Source organism: Haliotis cracherodii, unplaced genomic scaffold (genome assembly GCF_022045235.1).
Source record: "Haliotis cracherodii isolate W230 unplaced genomic scaffold, xgHalCrac1.p SCAF_5, whole genome shotgun sequence".
NCBI lineage: Eukaryota > Metazoa > Mollusca > Gastropoda > Lepetellida > Haliotidae > Haliotis > Haliotis cracherodii.
The window spans coordinates 36,963,348-36,985,894 of record NW_027266308.1 but is presented as its reverse complement, the minus strand read 5'-3'; the positions used below and the strand labels follow the sequence as shown (position 1 = coordinate 36,985,894).

The 22,547-nt window shown below is 42.4% G+C and overlaps 1 protein-coding gene across 2 annotated transcripts in view; it reads right to left on the bottom strand.

Moving 5' to 3' along the window:
* LOC139443888 (uncharacterized) overlaps positions 1-19,505 on the bottom strand; it is a 39,122-nt gene extending 19,617 nt beyond the window's left edge. The window contains exons 1-2 of one of the 2 annotated variants that reach the window (XM_071224776.1): positions 19,452-19,505; positions 13,884-14,169 (exon numbers count right to left, since the gene is read on the bottom strand). In XM_071224776.1, coding sequence (XP_071080877.1) covers positions 13,884-14,141 — 258 coding nt within the window. In that variant the 5' untranslated portion in view covers positions 14,142-14,169; positions 19,452-19,505. Of the gene's footprint in view, positions 1-13,883; positions 14,347-19,451 lie in introns of those variants that run through there. The other variant, XM_071224775.1, reaches the window with a different exon arrangement.
* Positions 19,506-22,547: the final 3,042 nt, after the last annotated feature.

The window sequence follows — 22,547 nt, the reverse complement described above, 5'->3', positions numbered from 1 at the left end:
TACAGATATTTCACATTATGGTGCGGAACTACAGTCTGGTGAGTGAGTGAGTGAATGAATATGGTTTTACGCCGCTTTTAGCAATACTCCATCAATATCACTGCGGGGGACACCAGAAATGGGCTTCACACATTATACCCATGTCGGGAATCGAACCCGGGTCTTCGGCGTGACGAGCGAACGCTGTAACCACTAGGCTACCCGACCGCCCCGACTACAGTCTGGTACTATGTCTTCGAATAAACGATTACATCAAAATGTAAGACTCTGATGATTTCCCACCTGGCACAGTGCCAGACCACACAGACTAAAGGCTTAGACCAGATCCCGAGAGATGGGCATATTTGGTACAAGATCTCTCTTTGTTTGTACCCCTACAATTGACGGGATTATAATATTAACATATAACCGGGCACAGCGCACGGATGTCACGTAAAGGGGCTTCAGAAGATGTTTATTAATGAAGAGTCATACAATGGAATCATTGTCAATTTCCTTCACGGCAAAGCGCAGGCCTTGACCCCTGGACCGACGTTTTGCCGGTCTTCATTGATCGACGTGAAACTTAGTTCCGTAATGTTCGATTTTCTCCACTCTGTTGACACCTAGTAATAGACAAGGCTGTTAAGTCAGTCATAACTTATTGTAATTTGTGAATACCGTATACACTTTCATCATGGAAAACGGTGATTACTTTCAAACTGGATTTCCCGTGCATGTACGTTGACGGCGTAACCGCGATAACCGTAGACAGGTGCTCGGTTCGGTATACATACAACTGTGCATTATTTTCAAACTGGTTTTCTTGATACTGGAGTAATTAGACATATGCTCAGTCCATCATTCTTGATGACGTAACCGTGATACGATTTTCCCATCGTATTCTCACTCAAACCACGATGACTCACAGGAAATAGCCTGAAGGCGAAAAATGTTTCTGAGGCAGTTTCATCAACTTAATACAGTCTGTGAATCCGCAATGTAATAAAACGACGAGGATTATCAAAGAGACTACCCTCGCCATGCCGTATTGAGATAACGTTTGATCATATCCACTGAAGACGATCACTACATATAATTTTCATAATTGCAAGTTGAATTGGGTGATATTTTCCTTTCATGGAGAAACATCAAACGAAAAGAGCGTGAACGTGGATATATCACAAAATAAGATATGAAATAAGTAGTTTCCTCGTTTGAATATCCATCAGAATTCATAAATATCAGAGTACAGGGCCAAGTATCGGACAGCCCAAAACGAGGCTCTTGGGGTCACAGCGAGACCAAGTATAAAAGATTAGATTAAAGATAAGGATTTATTACTCTGGGGAGGTGCCCATCCGTCCTCCGTGTTGAGGCCAATAATTAGGGTTAATTACAAGGTGATAAAACTGCCAGCGTCCAGTGGATATCTGCCCCTCACTTGACCATCAGCTGGCCGGATGAAGGAGCACCACTTGCAGCAATTAGGGACAAGTGTTTGCCTCAACAACAGGTGTAGCTGCAACGATTGGTGAGTGAGTGAGTGGGTGCTTTGAGTGAGTGGGTGAGTGGACGGGTAAGTTAGAGAGTGGGCGAGTGGATGGGTAGGTGAGTGAGTGAGTGAGTGGACGGGTGAGTGAGTGGACGGGTGACTGAGTGAGTGAGTGAGTGGACGGATGAGTGAGTGAATGAGTGGACGGGTGAGTGAGTGAGTGAGTGGACGGGTGAGTGAGTGAGTGGACGGGTGAGTGAGTGAGTGAGTGGACGGGTGAGTGGACGGGTGAGTGAGTGAGTGAGTGAGTGGACGGGTGAGTGAGTGAGTGGACGGATGAGTGAGTGAATGAGTGGACGGGTGAGTGAGTGAGTGGATGGGTGAGTGAGTGAGTGGACGGGTGAGTGAGTGAGTGGACGGGTGAGTGAGTGAGTGAATGAGTGGACGGATGAGTGAGTGAGTGAATGAGTGGACGGGTGAGTGAGTGAGTGGACGGGTGAGTAAATGAGTGAGTGAGTGAGTGAGTTAACGGTTGAGTGAGTGAGTGACGTTTACTTTGCTGAAACAAAAGGACTTGGATATATAGAGCTGAAATACTGAGGATCATCATAGGGGTCTATTATTGTGGTTGTGGTTGGAAGTGAGTTACAGGGAGTAATCTGACATAATCTTTATTTAAAGACATAAATGACTAGGATCCAACACCAATACACAATAGATCACTGTAAGAATATAACACACGTGTTTCAATGGTACGCCTTGGTCCACTCTCAAGTGCATGAGGTGATATACTTCACAAGTAATTTTGTTCAAAGCGGCGATAAACCCAACTCACTCACTCACTGAATGACGTATATTGCCTGTGTCTGGATACAATTAATAATTAAACCATCGACCTCGACAGAGGATTTCAATTTGATTACAGAGACAATAATCCTATAAAGAATATACCATAGGGGTAATAATTCCTTCAAGGTAATGAAAATATAATTATGACAATGCAATATCGTTGTTTTCATTAACTATATAGCTTATGAGACTTACAGTTAGGATTCCCCTGGTGTAAAAAAAAAAGGGCATATTTCCAAAATTATGGATATTCAAAACATGTACATTACTTTTTTCATTATGAATAGAAATATTCCAGACTTCCATTCATGAAATATTAACTCATATACTTTCCACTGATTTGCCCGGCTTGTGGGAGAGCTCCCCACAGCGACATGAGCCTGAATTCTACGCACTGAATCACGTGACATATGACATCCATTAAGATAAAGCTGAGACGCCTGGGGTTCCGTTACCCTGATAGAAATTAAATTACGCAAGTAAACACCATTCCGAGACCTACTCGGGATAGAATGTTAACAGCCTTAAATAATGGAGGCATATGATGATTAAATGTCATGTGATCATTCAAGAGCTTTGAGTAATCAGCTTGCTTCTCGAACAAAAAAGACGAACGATTATTATAGATTGATGAAAATATAGCTTGGGTTCATTGTCGCTTGAATTTTAAAATTTATACAACATATAGATAATTTTTAATTTTATTCATTAATTTTTTAAACGTTTTTATTGTTGTAGTTGTAGATTAATACAGTATTCCGTCAAAGACATATTTCGGATTGCATAGAATGGTACAATACACAACATATAGATAATTAGTCAAAACATGTGTCGCTCTGGACCAAGACGAACAGTGAAATGGCGAAGATACGATCATATCGTATACTATTTAAACTATAGATCAACTTAAACTATCAACATGTTGACATAAGGGAGTTGCTTCCGTCCTTCCTTTTCCTGGAATGCCCGTTATGCCCTATCACTATTTCGGTTAAATCGACTCCAGATCCAGAAGTGACCAGTTTGTGTTATATTGCCAGAGTGACATGTTTACAACTGACAGCTGACATTCGGATACATTACACCACGCACCTGTGTCCCACGTGCATTCAAGGTGCTGCAGGTGTCGGGCACCTTGCATCATGCTTGTTTGTTTGTTTATTTGTTGTTTACGCCGCACTCAACAATATGACAGCTGTATGATAGCGGTCTGTAAATAATAGAATCTGGACCCGATAATCCAGTGATTGACATCATGAGGATCGGTCGACGAAACCGGGATTCGATTACATGCATCAACGAAGTCTGCAAGCCTGACTACCAGATCCCGTTATGACACGCATGGATTGCAGAAGACCAATTCCAACCCGGGTCATCACGGGGGAGACACGCATGGATTGCAGAAGACCAATTCCAACCCGGGTCATCACGGGGGAGACACGCATGGGTTGCAGAAGACCAATTCCAACCCGGGTCATCACGGGGGAGACGCGCATGGATTGCAGAAGACCAATTCCAACCCGGGTCATCACGGGGGAGACACGCATGGATTGCAGAAGACCAATTCCAACCCGGGTCATCACGAGGGAGACACGCATGGATTGCAGAAGACCAATTCCAACACGGGTCATCACGGGGGAGACACGCATGGGTTGCAGATGACCAATTCCAACCCGGGTCATCACGGGGTTTGCATGGACGATGACTGCTATGATCTCATTAAAACATTGTCCCTGTTGTAGCAAAATTAAAAAAGAGAGACATAAACCACGAGCACAAACTGAGCTGGGGACTAGTTGAATAAAACTTGGAGTGTCTGCTCTGCCTTTGAGTGTATAAAATTGGATTTTTTTGTACCTTGTGTTAGGAGAAGAGGGGTGGCCTAGCGCATAAAGCTTTCGCTCGTTTCGTTTCTCATGGTGTTCCCCAACGAGATATTGCTGAAATATTCTAATAGCGAAAGACCTGAACCCCGTTCCACAAAGCGATCTTAGGGCTACGACGATCGTAATCCAATGTTAAGTAATGGAGTTAAGATCACCTTCAGTGCCAAGATCGCTTTGCAGGACAGGGGACCTGAACTCCCTTCCACAAAGCGATCTTAGGGCTACGACGATCGTAATCCAATGTTAAGTAATGGAGTTAAGATCACCTTCAGTGCCAAGATCGCTTTGCAGGACAGGGGACCTGAACTCCCTTCCACAAAGCGATCTTAGGGCTACGACCCACGTAATCCAATGTTAAGTAATGGAGATCACCTTCAGCGCCAAGATCGTTTTGGAGAACGAGGCCTATAACTCACTTACTTTGTTTTTTATCGGGTATTTAGCGTCTGAATATCCCTCGCACGACTGGAGACTTAGAGCAAGTCTAATACGATGAAATGATATAAAGTCATGATGCAGCACGAGAGATAGATCTTGCGAAACGCCAGTCTAATAGCAGATATTCATATCGCCATAAAGGCAAACAGCACCGACGGCCCAAATGCAAAATGGGCAATAGATAACCACAGTAATTAGGACAACTGTACATCAGGTTTGGCAGAGACTGATACTCCGGGTTACCGATGGCGGGGGTTTTGGTGCCAGTAGATAGCCTGGACGAGATAGACTCGCTGGGGCATGGTTCACGCGGGGAATAGTTTCTATCTCATTTTGCTAGCATGACTCACGCTGAAACTCGGACAGAGGTCACAGAACGAGACCCGAACACAGTGGAACCATTGAGGATGTGAGGTCAAGCTGATACCGTTATGCAATTAACACTGAATTCCTTATCAACGTTCGGAATAATTTGAAATCTATTAGTTAACAAGGTAGTTTTTAAGACGTTTAAGAGTCAACAAGGTTTAGGAATAAGATAGGAGCCAAACGTTCTAAACAGCTGAGAAAAATAAAGTATACATTAAAAGTTGACCAAATAATTACAATTTCACGACAAAACGTAACTGGGCAAATGTGGGCTGAAAACAGTCGCCGAAACACTGTAAACTTAAGGCCCAAATGACAACTTGAAGGCATGTATCAAATACATCACCATCGAATAATAGACCCGTGAAGATCCGGGGTAGAATAGGTCTTCAGCAACTCATGCTTGCCGTAAAAGGCGACTTTGCTTGTCGAAAGAGGCGACTAACCGGATCGGGTTGTCAGGCTCGCTGACTTGGATGATGCATGTCATCGTATCCCACGTGCGTGGATTGATGCTCATGATGTCAATCACTGGATTGCCTGGTCCAGACTCGATTATTTACATACCGCCGTCATATAGCTGGAATATTGCAGTGTGCGCCAAACCAAACCATCGAATAATCATTTGTGTTTGTTCCAAAGCCCCCATCAAACATGGGTGTATACTATCTTTTTCCTGGTAGTTGATAATCCACGGTTAATACTTCCCCTCTCGGTACAACGGTCTAACCAATAGGTGTAGATACCTGGATATATTATGTATGTCTTTTTCTTTAATACCCAATCTGTTGGTTAACAAGCTGAAAAAGTCTTTCCCGTGAGAAGTCGAATGCCACTTTTATATCACGGTGTCTCAGCTAAACATGGATAAGAAAAGCCCAAAGTCATTCAGGTCATAGATGTTTAAAATTCGGTGAAACAGCACGGACCAGAGACAAAATAATATATGATGGACTTGTCTACTGTGGGCTCGGAGAAAGTCTCAGGTCCAGACATGACTGTTTACAGACCGCCGTCGTATGCGAACAGGGGGCTGGGTTCGGCGTCATGCAACAAACAAACACTTACTTTTTTATGCAAATCGTGCAAGTGGTGGGTTCTACCAGGAAAGCAGGAAATGCTTACCCTGTTCGCGAAAACCTGATGTTATTACTGATTTTCATAGATCCATTTATATAATTTTTATCAACGTGCCTTCAACGCCCAATAGAATCTTCTGTTTCGGCAGATACTCGAGACTGATTGGCGTTGACGTTTTATATTTAAATCATATACAGTAAACTACGGTTATAACGAACTCAAATGGACCACTAATTTAAGTTCGTTATAACCGTAGTTCGTTATAAGCATACATACAACGTCTATACAGCAAGTGGAGGGGACCAAAAATTAAGTTCGTAATATCCGTCAGTTCGTTATAAGCGTGTTCGTTATAAACGAATTTTACTGTATATTGCCAAATATACTGCCACACAGAACTGTTGTATATGTACCGAGACCATGGCAGTTATTAAGCACGGCAAACTAATATTGATTCCTCGAAATATCTAACCGAAACATGAGTTTAATGGCCCTCTTAAACAATCAATGCGCTGAGACAACGACCTAGCCTTGCTCCAAGGCTGTACTGAAAGAAAAATTAATGGATGTGTAGTAATTCTATCCTCCAAATAGGCAAGTCTAGATATGTGACCAGTCTAAGGAATCCAGTCTCCTTAAAGGGACAACATGCTCATATTTTTTTATATTATCTAGAAATTATGATTTAAACTAATAAGTATTGCCTTAGAGACTAACAACGAAAGCGTGGTGCTACTTAGGCAGGTGTTGCATGAGGACCACCCTGTATAATCCAACACCTCTAGATATACAGTCAAAGACGATCAGACAGCTTACATACCAACATCACATGACACACATACCAACATCACATGGCATCCTATGTCACACTATGTCATTGTCTGATGTTCTGTACAGAAACATCACGGTTGTTTACAGATATATATCATATGATTATTGCCAGCGAAGAGACCTACAAGCTCAGGTAGTGTAACACTACCCGCCCGCAGTCAACCTTGCCAAGCATGCTTGCAGTGCATCACTGAGATAAGGTCTCACGTCAGAAGAACCATGTTATCTAGTCGGTATTTAGGAGCACAAAGTTGATGTTCCGTTTAAGGAATACTGCCACGACTTAATCCGATCATAGAGTTTTGAAAAACATATACAACGTTTCATGAAATTTGATAACTTAAGAAAACATTCTTTCAAGCGGTGACCCGTATTTGTTATTTTATGTGACGCTACTGGTTCGGCTTTATTCTGTTGATTTCTTTACCCTGAAACCAAATTACCTTCCTACTTTGGGTGAACTGGTGTCAACTGGTGTGAAATAATCGTTTGACCTACAATTATTGGGGAAATAAATCTAACTGGACAAGTGGCCTTAAAGACTTGAAATGGCAACAATCGTACTGGGTATTCAATCAGCTGATCATGCTCTGGCTTCGAATACAGTGGTTGTCTGGAAATGAGGGTACATCCATCATGTAATTAATATGGGTGAATCAAAGAAAGGGGGGCCACGGGTGGCCCAGTTGTCTAAGGCGCCGCGATTCGCTGTGCAGAGTTTGCGTCCCTTGGGCACGCCAGAAACCTATGATTGTGGGTTCGAATCCCGGTTCGCCCCGATTATGTTTCTAGGTTTGTCAGCACCATTCCCGTGCTCGTGGGTTTCACCGATGTGGTAATCGTCTGAGACCTGCATCACTTTGGGCTTTCCTCCCACATTAAGCTGACACGCCGTGATATAACTGGAATACTGTTAAAAGCGGCGTTAAACCCAACTCACTCACTCCTTCTGAAGAAAGGCTCCTCTCCTGAAGGATGTAGCCTCTCATACAGGCCCTGACACAGTCCTGCACCATGACCGTGGAATATATTTATTTTATGAAAACAAAATAAATCCAGAAACTCATACAAAAGCAAGTCTAGCTAGCTCTAACAAGCTCTATTCCACAGCATATGAAATCAGCATAGGGAATTTTTTTATTTTTAGAGTCAAGAAGGATATTGTGTAATGTAAGATTTCAGAGACTAAATGTTAGTCTAACCCTGACATAAAACTACTTGTATATACCAACAAGTCTACACTATTTTGCCAAATCAATTTTCTTCAGTTTCAAGAAAATGAAGAGATTCTCTGTCTTCTTTTCTATTATATTAAAAGACAAATTTGTATTATTTTAAAAGTTTATTTTAAAGACTTAATGTCTTGGAGGATTATGATTATATCCGAACGGCACCGTTCAAAGTGAAATCGTCCGAAATAAAACTATTCCAGCTCAGCAAATCATTGGCGCAATATCCCTTTGTGTGAATGTGTGCGTGTGTGCGTGTGTGTGTCCTATGACAACATTAATGCATTCACGCAACTATGCTAAATCAGTATAAACAAGACAACCATCTCCGATGAAGTTCGCCTCATGATAGAAATGAGATGGTAATGAGATTGAATAGCAGTGAGACAATGGAGGCCTGAGACAAAGTTACATAGAACCCAATAACAAGGTCAGTTCGTTATACATAGTGACAGGGAATGATGCTGGGGTGCAGTGTCCCTAGCCTTGCTCCAAGGCTGTACTGAATGATAAGTCTATGGATGTATAGTAATTCTATCCTTATATTCGGCAAGTCTAAATAAACGGACAAGAAGGACGCCAATCCTTTATAGGGACAACATGTTCATAACATTTACATCATCGGGGAATTGGGATTTAAACTAATATTTATTTCATTAGAGATCTGTGCAAGTGTATAATGTCCCTTCAGTACTCAGGAGATACTCTACATTTCATTGTGATGCAATGTGATGGAATCATACGTCCCCATGGACAGTTATTATTGATCCGGGACTCCCCGGCCTTGGCAGTCCAACGCCTCCCAGCAGGGGATAATTACGTCCTAGTTTGCCAGAGAATAAATCCTTTGATGAAGAAATATACTTGTCAAGAGGGATATCCTTCACTGAAGACGACGCGGATTGATATAATAGGCCATAACAACATTATATTACCACAACGGCTCTATTCAGCCAACTGATCCCGAGTTATGGGTGTCTAAACCATGAGACAGAATGGCTTGACTTTATTTGAGTCTGTATGATAATAATAATAAAAAAATAAATAAATAATAATAATAATAATAATAATAATAATAATAATAATAATAATAATAATGATGATGATGATGATGATGATGATGATGATAGGTTGTACTATCACAGGTACAAAAAGTATACTTCCCAAGTTCAAAGGAGAACAGTTTCTAGGTTAAAGGACGTGTAGTTTCCAAAGCAGGTAGCATTTGTAAACTGTGTAACTTGTCCATGGCCATCGCGAATGCATATAGTTGTCTATACTTCGAGACAAGCGGAATTTCGGTACCTACGTATTCTGTTAGGTTAGGGCAGTTGTTAACGGTGTAATGTGATGCGCGTACGTTTACAACGTGTGTACTAAATTGCAGACTGTGAAAAAACACGTATATCGCTGTGTTCTCTCTTCGTGTTGAGGATCCACATGAGTACAATGTGTGGAGCCTATTTCTGGTGACCCCCGCCGTGATACTGCTGGGATAGTGCTAAAAACGAACCCGGGTCTTCGGTGTGAGGAGCGAAGCTTTTACCACTAGGCTACCCCACTGCTCCTTCACTGTTAGATCAGAAAATTACACAAAAATCCATTAATGACAGTTACCATTCATAATCGGTACAATAATAATAACTGCTATGTGGATGTTAAGAAAGATTTTTGTTATTAATGTCAACTGTAGGTTGTGTTGAAATGCGTCCCTTTGACAAGCCAGGATCTGCGAATTCGAATCCCAGAATCGCTTCAGTAATGTTCGTTGTCAGTTCGAGTGTTTTATTAAGCTGTAAACCCCCATGGCCTGCCGCTCTTTCTGATTTCCTTCCACGTGAACAATACATACCATGATTTAACTCTCCAAGGCGGAGATGAACTCACTCGCACCCCCTCCTAATTGTGTGTCAAACACTGTCTGACATATTTAACCGCAGGTTGTACCCCGCGACCTCTCTATACCAATCAAGTACAGCGGAGTAGACTTATTTGTCATCATCAGAACATCTTAGGACCTGTGTAAGAAACATTTGGCTCCTGAGATTATCAACGCGAACATTCGGGCACCTTGCAGATTAGTCTATCTCCCAAACCCTAGATAATATATTACAAATGAATCCAACTCAAGTCTAGAATGATTTGCCAAGTCTCGATTTCCTCAGCTATGGGCCTGAAATCTGGGCACCATTTGATTTTCTGTTCTACTTTGTAGATATATATTCATTAATACGATAACTGTGTTTCTGGCACTAGATGTCAGTCTACATGCAGATTGATCCTAACCTTGGTAATTAATGCCAGACATAACGAGATGAATGCAACTGCTGTATCCGACAGTGGTAAGATGGGGCATAAGTGGTTTATTGACATAGCATCGAATAAGTCTGCTACTGGCTCTGCGAAAGGTCTTGGACATGGCTGGTGTTGCTGGGCCTCAAATGCCACGCCACACATCAATCTTATACCATATGTCGCCACGACATTTGTATCTTACATTACGGGAGAAAATAGACGCCCTTTTGGTGGGATTCGTTGCCGTCAAGAAGAAAAAGAAAGCTTACTTGGTGAATAATTACAGTCTGTGACAAAAGCTTTGAAAAAGTGTCCCTGGGCCGAAAGGAAAATGTGAAAATAACGAAAATCCTGGTTTCCCTGTTTCAAAAGACCTTGCCATTGGGTAGTTGATCCTTGTGCTTTCAACAGGTCTTCCCTGTATGGCCTCATGACTTAGGCAGTTGCACCCTGGTTGAAACAGTTGTCCCTTTGACCAAAGCAGGTGCCACCTGATTGATATACTAGAAGTTGGTCCTATGACCTAGGCAGGTGCCCCCTGGTTAAAACAGTTGACCCTAGGACCCAAGCAGTTGCCACCTGATTGATATACTAGAAGTTGGTCCTATGACCTAGGCAGGTGCCCCCTGGTTAAAACAGTTGACCCTAGAACCCAAGCAGTTGCCATCTGATTGATATACTAGTGGTTGGTCCTATGACCTAGGCAGGTGGCCCCTGGTTGAAACAGTTGTCACTTTGACCAAAGCAGGTGCCACCTGATTGATATACTAGTAGTTGGTTCTATGACCTAGGCAGGTGCCCCCTGGTTGATACAGTTGACCCAAGGACCCAAGCAGGTGCCACTGTCTGAAACATTTGGCCCTGTAACAGGTGCACCCTGTATGACATAGCATGTGCCATGGCCAAAGCTAGTGCTCCCTGTTTGAAATAGTTGACCCCATGACCAACCAAGGTGCTCCCTGATTAATATATTTGGCCCTATGGCCCAAACAAATGCCCCTGGTTGATAAAGTTAGTCCTATGGCCCAAGCAGGTGCCCCCTGGTTTAAAAATATTTGGCCTTATGACCCAAGCAGTTGTCCCCTGGCTGATATAGTTGGCCCGGTGATATAAACAGGTGCACTCTGGATGAAATAGTTGACCTATTGTCCCATGCACCTGTATGAAATGTTTGGAACTATGACCCAAACAGGTGTCCTCTGATTGAACTAAGGAGCGGTCGGGTAGCCTAGTGGTTAAAGCGTTCGCTCGACACGCCGAAGACCCGGGTTCGAATCCCGACATGGGTACAATGTGTGAAGCCCCTTTCTGGTGTATCCCGCCGTGATATTGCTGGAATATTGCTAAAAGCGGCGTAAAAACCAAACTCACTCACTCACTCACTCACTGATTGAACTAATTGGTCCTATGGCCCAAACTGGCTCACTGTTTGAAATAGTTTACCCCATGACCAAAGCAGGTGCTCCCTGATTAATATACATGGCCCTATGTCCCAGACAAATGCCCCTGATTGATATAGTTCGTCCTATGACCCAAGCAGGTGCCTCCTGGTTGAAACATTTGGCCCTATGACCCAAGAAGGATATTTGGTATTGCCTAGATATGTTAGGCCCGTGTATATGTATATATCTTTGAAATAGTTCAGCTTGGCACGTTTTGATGTATTTGTTTTCTTCTGACAATCCAAAATGATTATATTTGTGTGTTTTTATTATTGACCCTTTATTGAAATAGTGCCTAGTGGCTTCTTAATTTAAATCCTTCATAAAAACAGCTTTCTTTACAAATATAACTACTCCGGTTCCAAAACACAGTTCCTTGATCTAACACTTTTCTCTAGACTAACATCTAGTCTCTGAAATGAACACATCTTACATAAAAAAAACAGTTGTTCAGTTATCTTAATAAAAATATAATAAAAAGGAGCCCAGTGACTCTCTTCATTTTCAGATACTGCAGTGATCTAGACTTGCCAAACATTATAGACTTGCATGGGCTGTATTTGATATATATTTGTATCAGGGTCTGTAAGACAGACTAACTTTTCTCTTTCAGTCAAAGAACTTTCTAATGGCAAATGTTGGCATTGACGCAAAATAACTCTCCGATTATTCTGCTAATCGAAATCGTTATCTTGAAATTATAAGGTAGGTGACCCATAACTGAAAAATTCGCCCTATGATCAGAGTTGATGCCCCTCTATATTACTGAGGGTCCCGGGCAAGTCCGCCCAGCAGGGCGGCGTGTATCGGTGACCCCAGACACAACCCACATGGCCACCTGTGATGGCGAGTACAGACGTGTGGATGGTATATGTAGTGTTGAGACAACACGATCTGGCAACTACCGGCGTGCTGCTCGACATGTGGTGTTACTTGCCAATTGCTTTTACCTTGTGAAAGACATGATTATTGGGTCTGCAGGGTTTGCAATGTACGTGTCTGTGTTGCGTCGTGTATTTCAGATATGTCATGCTTGGTTCTTGCAATGATATACCAGTGGTTTATCTGTATCCTTTACATAAACCACTACGGATGCCTATATAAAATAGTGTGCACATGTGACGAGTTATCGTTTCGCATGGTATTGTCTAGACGAGGTGTGTTTCTATAATAGATATATCAGGATCTGGCGGAATAGAGTGGAGAAGAGTGGAGTCACATGAATTCATTATTGGTCAGTAAATACGTATGTACGTATAGGGGGTACATATTTTATTTACTGACCAATAACGAGTTCGTGTGGAGCGGGGTGGAGTGGAGTGGAGTGGGGGAGGGGGGGGGGGGGAGTGGAGTAGAGTGGAGCGGAGTGGAGTGGGGTGGGGTGGAGTGGAGCGGGGTGAAGTGGGGTGGGGTGGGATGGAGTGGAGTTGGAGTGGGAGTTGGAGTGGAGCGGAGTGGAGTGGAGTGGAGCGGAGTAGGAAGGGATGAAGTGGGGTGGGGAAGTATAGAGTGGAGTAGGGTGGAGTGGAATGTAGTTATTTGTACGGGACACATGGAGTATAGGGTTTTATTTGACATTTCTTGTGTAAATTACAACGTCAGAAGCTCGGAACTTGCAACTGATATATGTAATATATAAAGGGCACGCCTGTCTAAAAATGAAGGGAATGATTCACTCACAGCACATCAGGAACATTGCCACTCCCAGTACAAGTGAAAGCCTGACAATTTCAAATGTTTATATCGTTTTCAGTAATACACTCGCTTGTTCCATAAAACCTCGTGACCTCTGACTTACCCGTAGAACGTTTTTCAAAAGTATGATATCAACGTACGCCACAGTAAAAGGAAATGAAACATAAAGACATGGTAGGACGAAGATGGATTTCAAAAACAAATTATTTTTTGGTGAGCATAGCTGTCAGAAACTCGCGTAACTGATTAATCGCCACAGCTCCCCTAACGTCCTCATTTGAAATATCGATCTTACCGTTGAATGGGATCCTAACTGTGAAGAGTGGAACATCTTTGCCTGCATCCTCTGATCTTCCGATTCCGCTACCTCCATACTTTCCATGAGTGGGGCCAACTTGGATCCCACTCTCCCGTCCTTCGCAGTCGACTGTTGCACATGCACTGTCTTTACCGACGAAGAGGTCGCCGCGGCGTTTTGTCCCGGTCCAGGCCACGTCCCTGTGCCTGGCTTTCTGACCGGGAACTCCACGTTATCATACGGTGCAGCTTCCATCAATTGTTATCACTGGAAGTTCACAGACCTGAAGAGAAATTAAACAGCTCCACAAACACCGAGCGAAGATGAACTGAACTTAGCTCTCCGAGTCTCATGAGCGAATAGAAGAAAGCTGGAGAACTCTCTCCGTCTCTGCTGTAAGCAAGTGAGCCTCTCCTAGCCTGGACGAGGAGATTCCACACGTGGAACCCGATATCTCCTGCTGCCTGTATGCCAGCTCGTCTGCTACTGTGTAAGCAGACGATATGATGCCAGGCCGGGTTGGGAATGGCGGGAAAAGGGAATCCTAGAAGTACGCGAAGTGTTTTACGTATGTCAGTCAAGTCTCGAGGTCAAGAACTTTCCAGCTACTTGTCGTCAAACATGTGCGAAAAATATGTCAACGGTAGAAAATCATATACTACACATATAAAACCGTTCCCAGATTTCTTTCCCTTTCATTCATGCCTGAGTGTAATATAGTGACGCATGTGCCAATAATCATACCGTAGCGACAAAAAAAGTAAATCAATATAGCTAACAGTCTCTACTCCGTGTCTACAAAGACAGTTTATACTGAAGACGGCATTTCCTTCTATTCGCCGATCGCGACACGTTTTACAACCAACAAAACATGATCGAAACACGTTGAAAGGCATGAATCCATTCTCACTGTAAGACACGTTCACAGCTGGCGTTGGCCGACAGGCTATATACTCCATACATTGATTCGAATTAAAAACACAAGCATGACAAGACCCAATATTCAGACTATATCTCTACCGGACAGGCACATCCTCCTTCTGTCAACACACGCGTAATTATTTCGGCGGCCCCACCCACCATCGTTTAAATCCGTTAACCCGGCCGGACTGTCCGGAAAGCAGTTAACCGGACAACGGCTGTGGTCGTCTTACGACGCCTCTGACAAATGGCAGATGGCGATGATATGGTTGGTCACTTACTGCGGCTATTGCATGTCCAGTTTGCGGTCAGTAAAGCAGCTAAACACAAGTAGCTTTCATCTCCGGCACATGTCTTTCATCTGAGAAGGCTTATCTTAGAGTGGTGATTGATTCTAACACTCCTCGTGCTATCCCTTTGCTTTGTAACTGTTGGACATGCAGCGTGTGAGAGTATCAGAAATGTATTGATAGAGGGACCATATGCCTCCGTGGTCTAGTGGATAGAGCGACTCCCAGAGAGCGGGAGGTCGAGGGTTCCATCCCTGCCGCGTCATAATAAAAGACGTAAAAAAATTCTACTTGTTGTTACTCAGCCTGGCGGGGCGCTCGGCATTTAGGGGTTAAAACAGGGATTGGTCGGCTCTTAGTCAGTATACGGTGTCTGAGCGGGTCATCCATGTTAAACTGCGGCATGGTATCTCATTGGGTTAGCAGTATAAATCCGTCAAGAGTCCGAAGAAGCACAAGCAGCCACACGCATACACACTGTATTAGTGCAATAATCATGAACGCGACATTCAACTTCATTTTACCATATCACACCACACCACACCTCACCTCACCACACCTCACCTCACCTCACCACACCTCACCTCAATACACCTCACCACACCTCACCTCACCTCTCCTCACCTCACCTCACCACACCACAACACACTACACATCACCACACCACACCTCACCTCACCACACCTCACCTCACCACACCTCACCTCACCACACCTCACCACACCTCACCTCACCTCAATACACCTCACCACACCTCACCTCTCCTCACCTCACCACACCACAACACACCACACCTCACCTCACCTCACCACACCTCACCTCACCACACCACACCACACCTCACGACACCTCACCTCACCTCAATACACCTCACCTCACCTCAATACACCTCACCTCACCTCACCTCACCACACCACACCACACCTCACCACACCTCACCTCACCTCACCTCACCACACAATAGATATAAGAATGAAATATTGTTTGTTTGTTTGTTGTTGAAAGCCGCACTCAGCAATATTCCAGTTGTATGACGGTCTGTTAATAATCGAGTCTTGACCAGACAATACAGTGATAAATATCATGAGCATCGATGAACGCAGTTGAGATACGAGGACATTCATTAACCAAGTCAGCAAGCCTGACCACCCTATCCCGTTAGTCGCCTCTTACGACAAACATAGTCGTCTTTTACGGCAAGCATGGGTTGCTGAAGACCAATTCTAACCCGGATCTTCACGGGTCTGAAATGAAATAAGCAATAATATGGACATGTTTTTGTGTGTGTTCTTTTCATCAACAATGGCGTAAATATTCTCTCTTTTGATGTTGATACGTCCCCCGTTGGCTAATCTGGTCTGTCAATCAACTAACACAGACAAAAGGATTACAAAATGTTAATAATTTTTTCTACTCTGTGTAACATCCCCCCGCCGAAAACATGCACATGAATTATGGTATGTAAGTTTGTTCAAACTAAATACCTATATTGTTGAAAAGAAGTAAGGGAACAGCTAAAATGTGGAGAATGTTTATGGTATGAAATAACGCATGTACTCTGAAGTAACCCAAAGCGCGTACACAACGTAAAATGGCATAACATTTAATGGTATATTTTTAAAATGGGAAGCATTTGATTGACCACCTCAATAAACATCAATCTACAATTTAAATGTGTGTTGTCTTATTTCTGTCCATCTATATATGAGAAGGATGCCCTCTCATATAGCGTATTTAATATGTCGAAAATTTCCTTCTCATTTGTAACCACTTTAATACGTTCATTCATTCAATCCTTCCTTCAACGCTTCCATCATTCATTCAATCTTTCCTTCCTCCTTTTAATCCTTCCTTCATTTCTTCCATCAATCCTTCATCCTTCCTTCATTCATTAAATTCTTCTATCAATCCTTCAACCTTCCCTTCCTTCCTTCCTTCAATCCTTCCGTCAATCCTTCCTTCAATCCTCCATCCCCTTCCTTCTTTCAATCCTTCCTTCCTTCCTTCCTTCAATCCTTCTTTCAATCCTTCCTTCCTTCAATCCTTCCTTCAATCCTTCATCCCCTTCCTTCCTCCCTTCAATCCTTCCTTCAATCCTCCATCCCCTTCCTTCTTTCAATCCTTCCTTCAATCCTTCCTTCCATCAATCCTTCAACCTTCCCTTCCTTCCTTCCTTCAATCCCTCCTTCCATCAATCCTTCAACCTTTCCTTCCTTCCTTCAATCCTTCCCTCTTTCAATCCTTCATCCCCTTCCTTCCTCCCTTCAATCCTTCCATCAATCCTTCCATCAATCCTCCATCCCCTTCCTTCATTCCTTCCTTTCTTCAATTCTTCCTTCCTTCCTTCATTTATTATTCTATAACATGCACACACGTATATACTGTCACTACACATCTGTATCCGTGCCTGAATGTGGACATCCCATCAACATAGCCTGCCTCCATCATTACAATGTAGCAGCATCCCTCAAAGTCATCTGATATTAATGACCGATGTTAACATCTCTCATTGTGAAGTGCCGTATTAAGGGCGGAAGGAAAACATACAAGTGTTTCAAGGTCTGTCCTTTCATGTCATGAAGCTGTTTCCGATCATTATTTGAAATTAAACATCAATGAAAAGTTAGAGCTCTTATACACACTCATGACTACCAGAACATTACATTGTGGAGGTCGTCATTATTATTTCTTATCAGATGTCCTATGTTCATGTCATTTGTATCATCTAATCGTGTCATGGCAGGTGAGGAGAGGCGAGGTGAGGTGAGGTGAGATGAGGTGAGGTGAGGTGAGGTGAAATTGGGTTAAACGTCACGTTCAAGATTATTGCACTTATTGCAGGTGTGTGTTTGTGTGTGTGTGTGCGTGTGCGTGCGTGTGTGTTAGTCGTTATGCCGATGTTAAAGTGCTAGCCCAAGTGTTAAACACAAGTTTAACATGAATACCCGACACAGACACAGTATACTGACTCCGAACCGACTAGTCCTTAATGCCGAGCGCCAGGCAGGTTAACAACAAGACAACAAGTACCATCTGTTAACGCCTTTTGGTATGACGCGACCGGGGATCGAACCGACGGCTCATGGCGCTTTATGTAGAAGTAATGCAGGTCTTACACGTTTACCAGTATAGTGAAACCCACGGTGTGGTGCTGACAAACCTCGATGCATAAGCAGGGCACATCTGGTTTCGAACACAGGATCCTAGGTCTCAGTCATGCCAGAGGGACATCCGTTGTATTTGACAGAGTTCACGATGCATGACACACGTATTCGGTATGCGTAACCCACTGTGAGTAACCCCTTCCTCTGACTCCGTCTCAATTTACTGATAATCTCACATGTAGCCACAAACTTTTGACATTTTGAACGCTACCATAAATATTGTCGTCAACGGCCATCAAGCGGAGACCTATTATAGCTACAATCGTGACAGTGTGGATGAACCACGGGCATTTGACGTCAACAGAGACGAAGGGTTCGGTGGCTCGGTGCTTCAAAATGTCAGGACCAAAGTAAAGTTACATCAAGTTCAAACGTTTGTTATTATTTTCAGGATTCATTTACAAACATAACCGAGAAAAAAAGGACAAATAATTTCCTGTTGGAAATTACACATTTTTAAACGAACATTATATCCATAACAGCGGATTCTATAAAAAAAAGGTGTTTTTTTCTGAATAATGTCCTTTTCCCAATTAGGAAAATATGAAATATACATGTATGAATGACTATCTACATATTAATAAGCGGACCAACTGCTTCGACTGATTATGAACATTATGCCTATGTAGTTATGTCGCGTTCAGCAATATTTCAGCCTTATCACAGGGCGACACCAAGAATTGAACCATTCGGCCTTCCCAGCAAAGCGTCACAGAACATGTACAATACCCTGTATACTTAGGATAGATAAGAGATATGTGTCATCTTTCAATAACTAAATATAGATTAAATACATAAATAATTCTTATAAAATCAGATAAAAGGAATGTTTGAATGAACAGAGAGGTACATATAGCATATTCTCTGTTCGGAGGCTTGTTTTAGACAGGTTGAAGTCTCAACAGCCTTTAAGCCTTTGCTAACGAACAATGATAATCACAGTCGACAGTTACACTACCGTGTTTTTGTGTTTACATGAATGTCTGTGTGTCTCTGTGTGTGTGTGTGTGTGTGTGTGTGTGTGTGTGTGTGTGTGTGTGTGTGTGTATGTATGTATGTATGTATGTATGTATCATAATGTTTTGTCATTAAAAGATTGCATCTGTTCCGTAATGGAATGTTTCTGCAATATATATTATCTTATCAGATCTTATCTAATCAAACCCACGTTACCAAATCAGCTAACCTACCTTTGTATAAACTCTACTGATGTAGTCCGTCTGGGATGGTTAATGTTGGAAGCCTGAAACATGAAAAGGCTCTCTCCCACGTGTGGTATTCTTGATATTAACATATTAACCAAGCACAATTATAAAATGTCACAGTACTAGCGAGCCCAATTAGAAGAATTATGCCGATTAACCATGCCATTACCAAGTAATGACTGACATTTCCTAACACGTGTGAAATATACACAACTTGGGAGGTATGGTTTCCGTTTCGTTGACATTGTTAACGTTCACAGGAATGAAATATACATAATCGACCACCTGTCACATTTCATGGATGTTACATAATTTCAGGAAAAGTCTGTGGTTGAAGATGGCGATAATGAACTCGATGACACTGTGTGCTTATTAAAGGTAGAAGATATCGTACAATCAGTGGAACATGGATATTATATTAGATAATACAGGGAGATTACTGTAACAGCAATGCTGGACTGAAACGTGATTGACAGCGCTAATACCAACACCATGTGACGAACACGTCAATTGAGGTTAACTTCTTAAGCTGTTTGTATATGGATCGAAAACTGGTAAAATCGAATTTACACGATACTTTTGGTCTATATTACAGAATGGAAAATATCAAACCTGAACAATAGAAACCACAGAGTAAACGTAAAACACATATAGTCAGACTAACGTTAACATAACAAGTTATCAGACTGACATATTCTGCACATTCTGTTTGGTTTAGTGCAGGTGTATCGGGTGTTGTTTTGATACCTCAGTGGTTATATAAAGCGTGCGATGATCTCGTCCGATTCAGACACGTTGTTCCAGAGAGACATGTTTCAATTCTTCATGGTACCCATCTTCCTGAAGCAAGGGAGTGAACTAACTGTAAAGGTCAGTTAACTCCCTTGACACGGGAAGATGCATAGTTCCGGGAGCGTTACATTTCAGTTTTATCCGAAATTGCGGAGAGAGTTGCAGGTCAAAGGACGACATTCATGGGTGAATACATTGGATGATTGGAACCTGATGTCCCTCCTCGTGCCCATCTGGCATCAACTCTCACTCACTCTCAATATCAATTAATAACAAGGACTTGTTTTTTTTAATTTCTCGCAATATCACAATAATGATGTTATTGGTCGTCATGGGCTGTGGTGAGGATATAGTGTATTCCTATCAGGGGGCACGGGTAGCCCAGTCGTCTAAGGCGCCGCGATTCGCTGTGCGGAGTTGCGTCCCTTGGGCACGCCAGAAACCTATGATTGTGGGTTCGAATCCCGGTTCGCCCCGATTATGTTTCTAGTTTTGTCAGCACCATACCCGTGCTCGTGGGTTTCACCGAAGTGGTAAACGTCTCAGACCTGCATCACTTCGGGCTTTCCTCTCACATTTAGCTGACATCCCGCGATATAACTGGAATACTGTTAAAAGCGGCGTAAACCCAACTCACTCACACACTATTCCTTTCACAACCACACAACCACATTTTCACCCCTTACCTACTTACTTACTTAAGTTGGGGATGTTACGTGCTCTTTCCGACTTTAAGCGAATCCGTTCATTGCTGTGGCTGAGGTGAAAACGAGACTCATCAGTGAATAGAACCAGCGTGCTGTCTGCACCATTGTAGACGTGCTTGGCGGTGGTTTCCTGTCAAAATGGGACGCCTGGCGGGTCTTCTGGCGACAATCCCTGCACATCTGAAGCGGCGACGTGCGGTTTGTGAAGATATTCGTCGAAAGCCAGGGATGCTTCTTGCAGTCACTGTTGCTGGCTGGAATCGATTTCGTAGGTGTGTTGTTTGAATCCAATTGTCTTGTCGATTATTGGTTACTCCTTGCATGCCACTCCGAGGATGGTCTCTGACTGCATTTGTCTGTTGCCAACGTTGCCATAAACACCAAATGGTGTTTCTGTGGACGTTAAATTGTCTTGCAACATCACGTTGACTCGATCCTGCTTCAAGCATACCAATGGCTCGCAGACGCTCATCTTCGGACAGGCGTGGCATTTCGTAATGTTGAATAATTGCGTAATTTTGTTGTCTTTCTGAGTGGTTGTTGTCAGCACGATGCTAAACAATGCACATGGAATCCCGTTAACGCTCATGTTTTTATACCCATTCTTGGGTATTGAAATGCATGGGTCTTGCATGAGTGTCAACCTTTGCATGGAATGCATGCTTTTCTGTAGCAGTTGCGTTTTTGTGACTTGATTCCATACATGTACTACAATATTGTAAACCAAACTTCACTTGTTTGAAAAATACACTAAAACATTGGTGTCACAGGAACTTTCGTTGTTGAGTATATAATTTCAACCCAGACCTCGTTTTTTTTATATTTGGTTTACGAATCCGGTGACTACAAAATATTAAAATATGAAAGACAATAAAGGGCAGTGTTCTATTTTTTTCGCCGACCAAAAATAAGTAATTTAAAAAAACCATAATCATCATTTAAATTATTTTAAATACTATAATAAAAACCTGTTGAAAGTTTATAGTATTACTTCAAAACACACCGAATTATGAGGAAATCAAAAACAACATTTGATATTGGAAGTTGTTTATTTTTTCGTCCTACCCGCCTGAATTGATTGTCCCCACATCCGAAAGTGTCAGGTCATTTGAATATACAACAGATCGTTACAAACCATAACCTTCTGTTATCTTTGATTAACATAAAGATGTATATTTGCACCACAATTCAGGACCCAATATATAGAGAGGGTTGCAAACAACAAAAAATGTGACAACTTTCAGTATTTCTGGTTTTCTAAGAAAATCCAATTTCACCGTTTAACTGTATGTAGGATCTCTGACTTTATCAAAGCAAACACACCTTTTGTCAAATAAACCTCCTGTACCATTATGAATCTTGAACATGCCACTGATTCATGAAATATACTGATGGAAATGAACAAGGGAACACTTAGTTTTAGACATAGTAAAATGATATGCCTTGTCTACCAAAATGCATAATGCATTGAACCAATGCACAAAAACACATTTCAACATTTGATTCTGACATGTGTTGAATTTGTATGCGCTATTTAAAATGTACTGAATTAAAGCTTATTTCCCTATGGTTTCATTGTTCA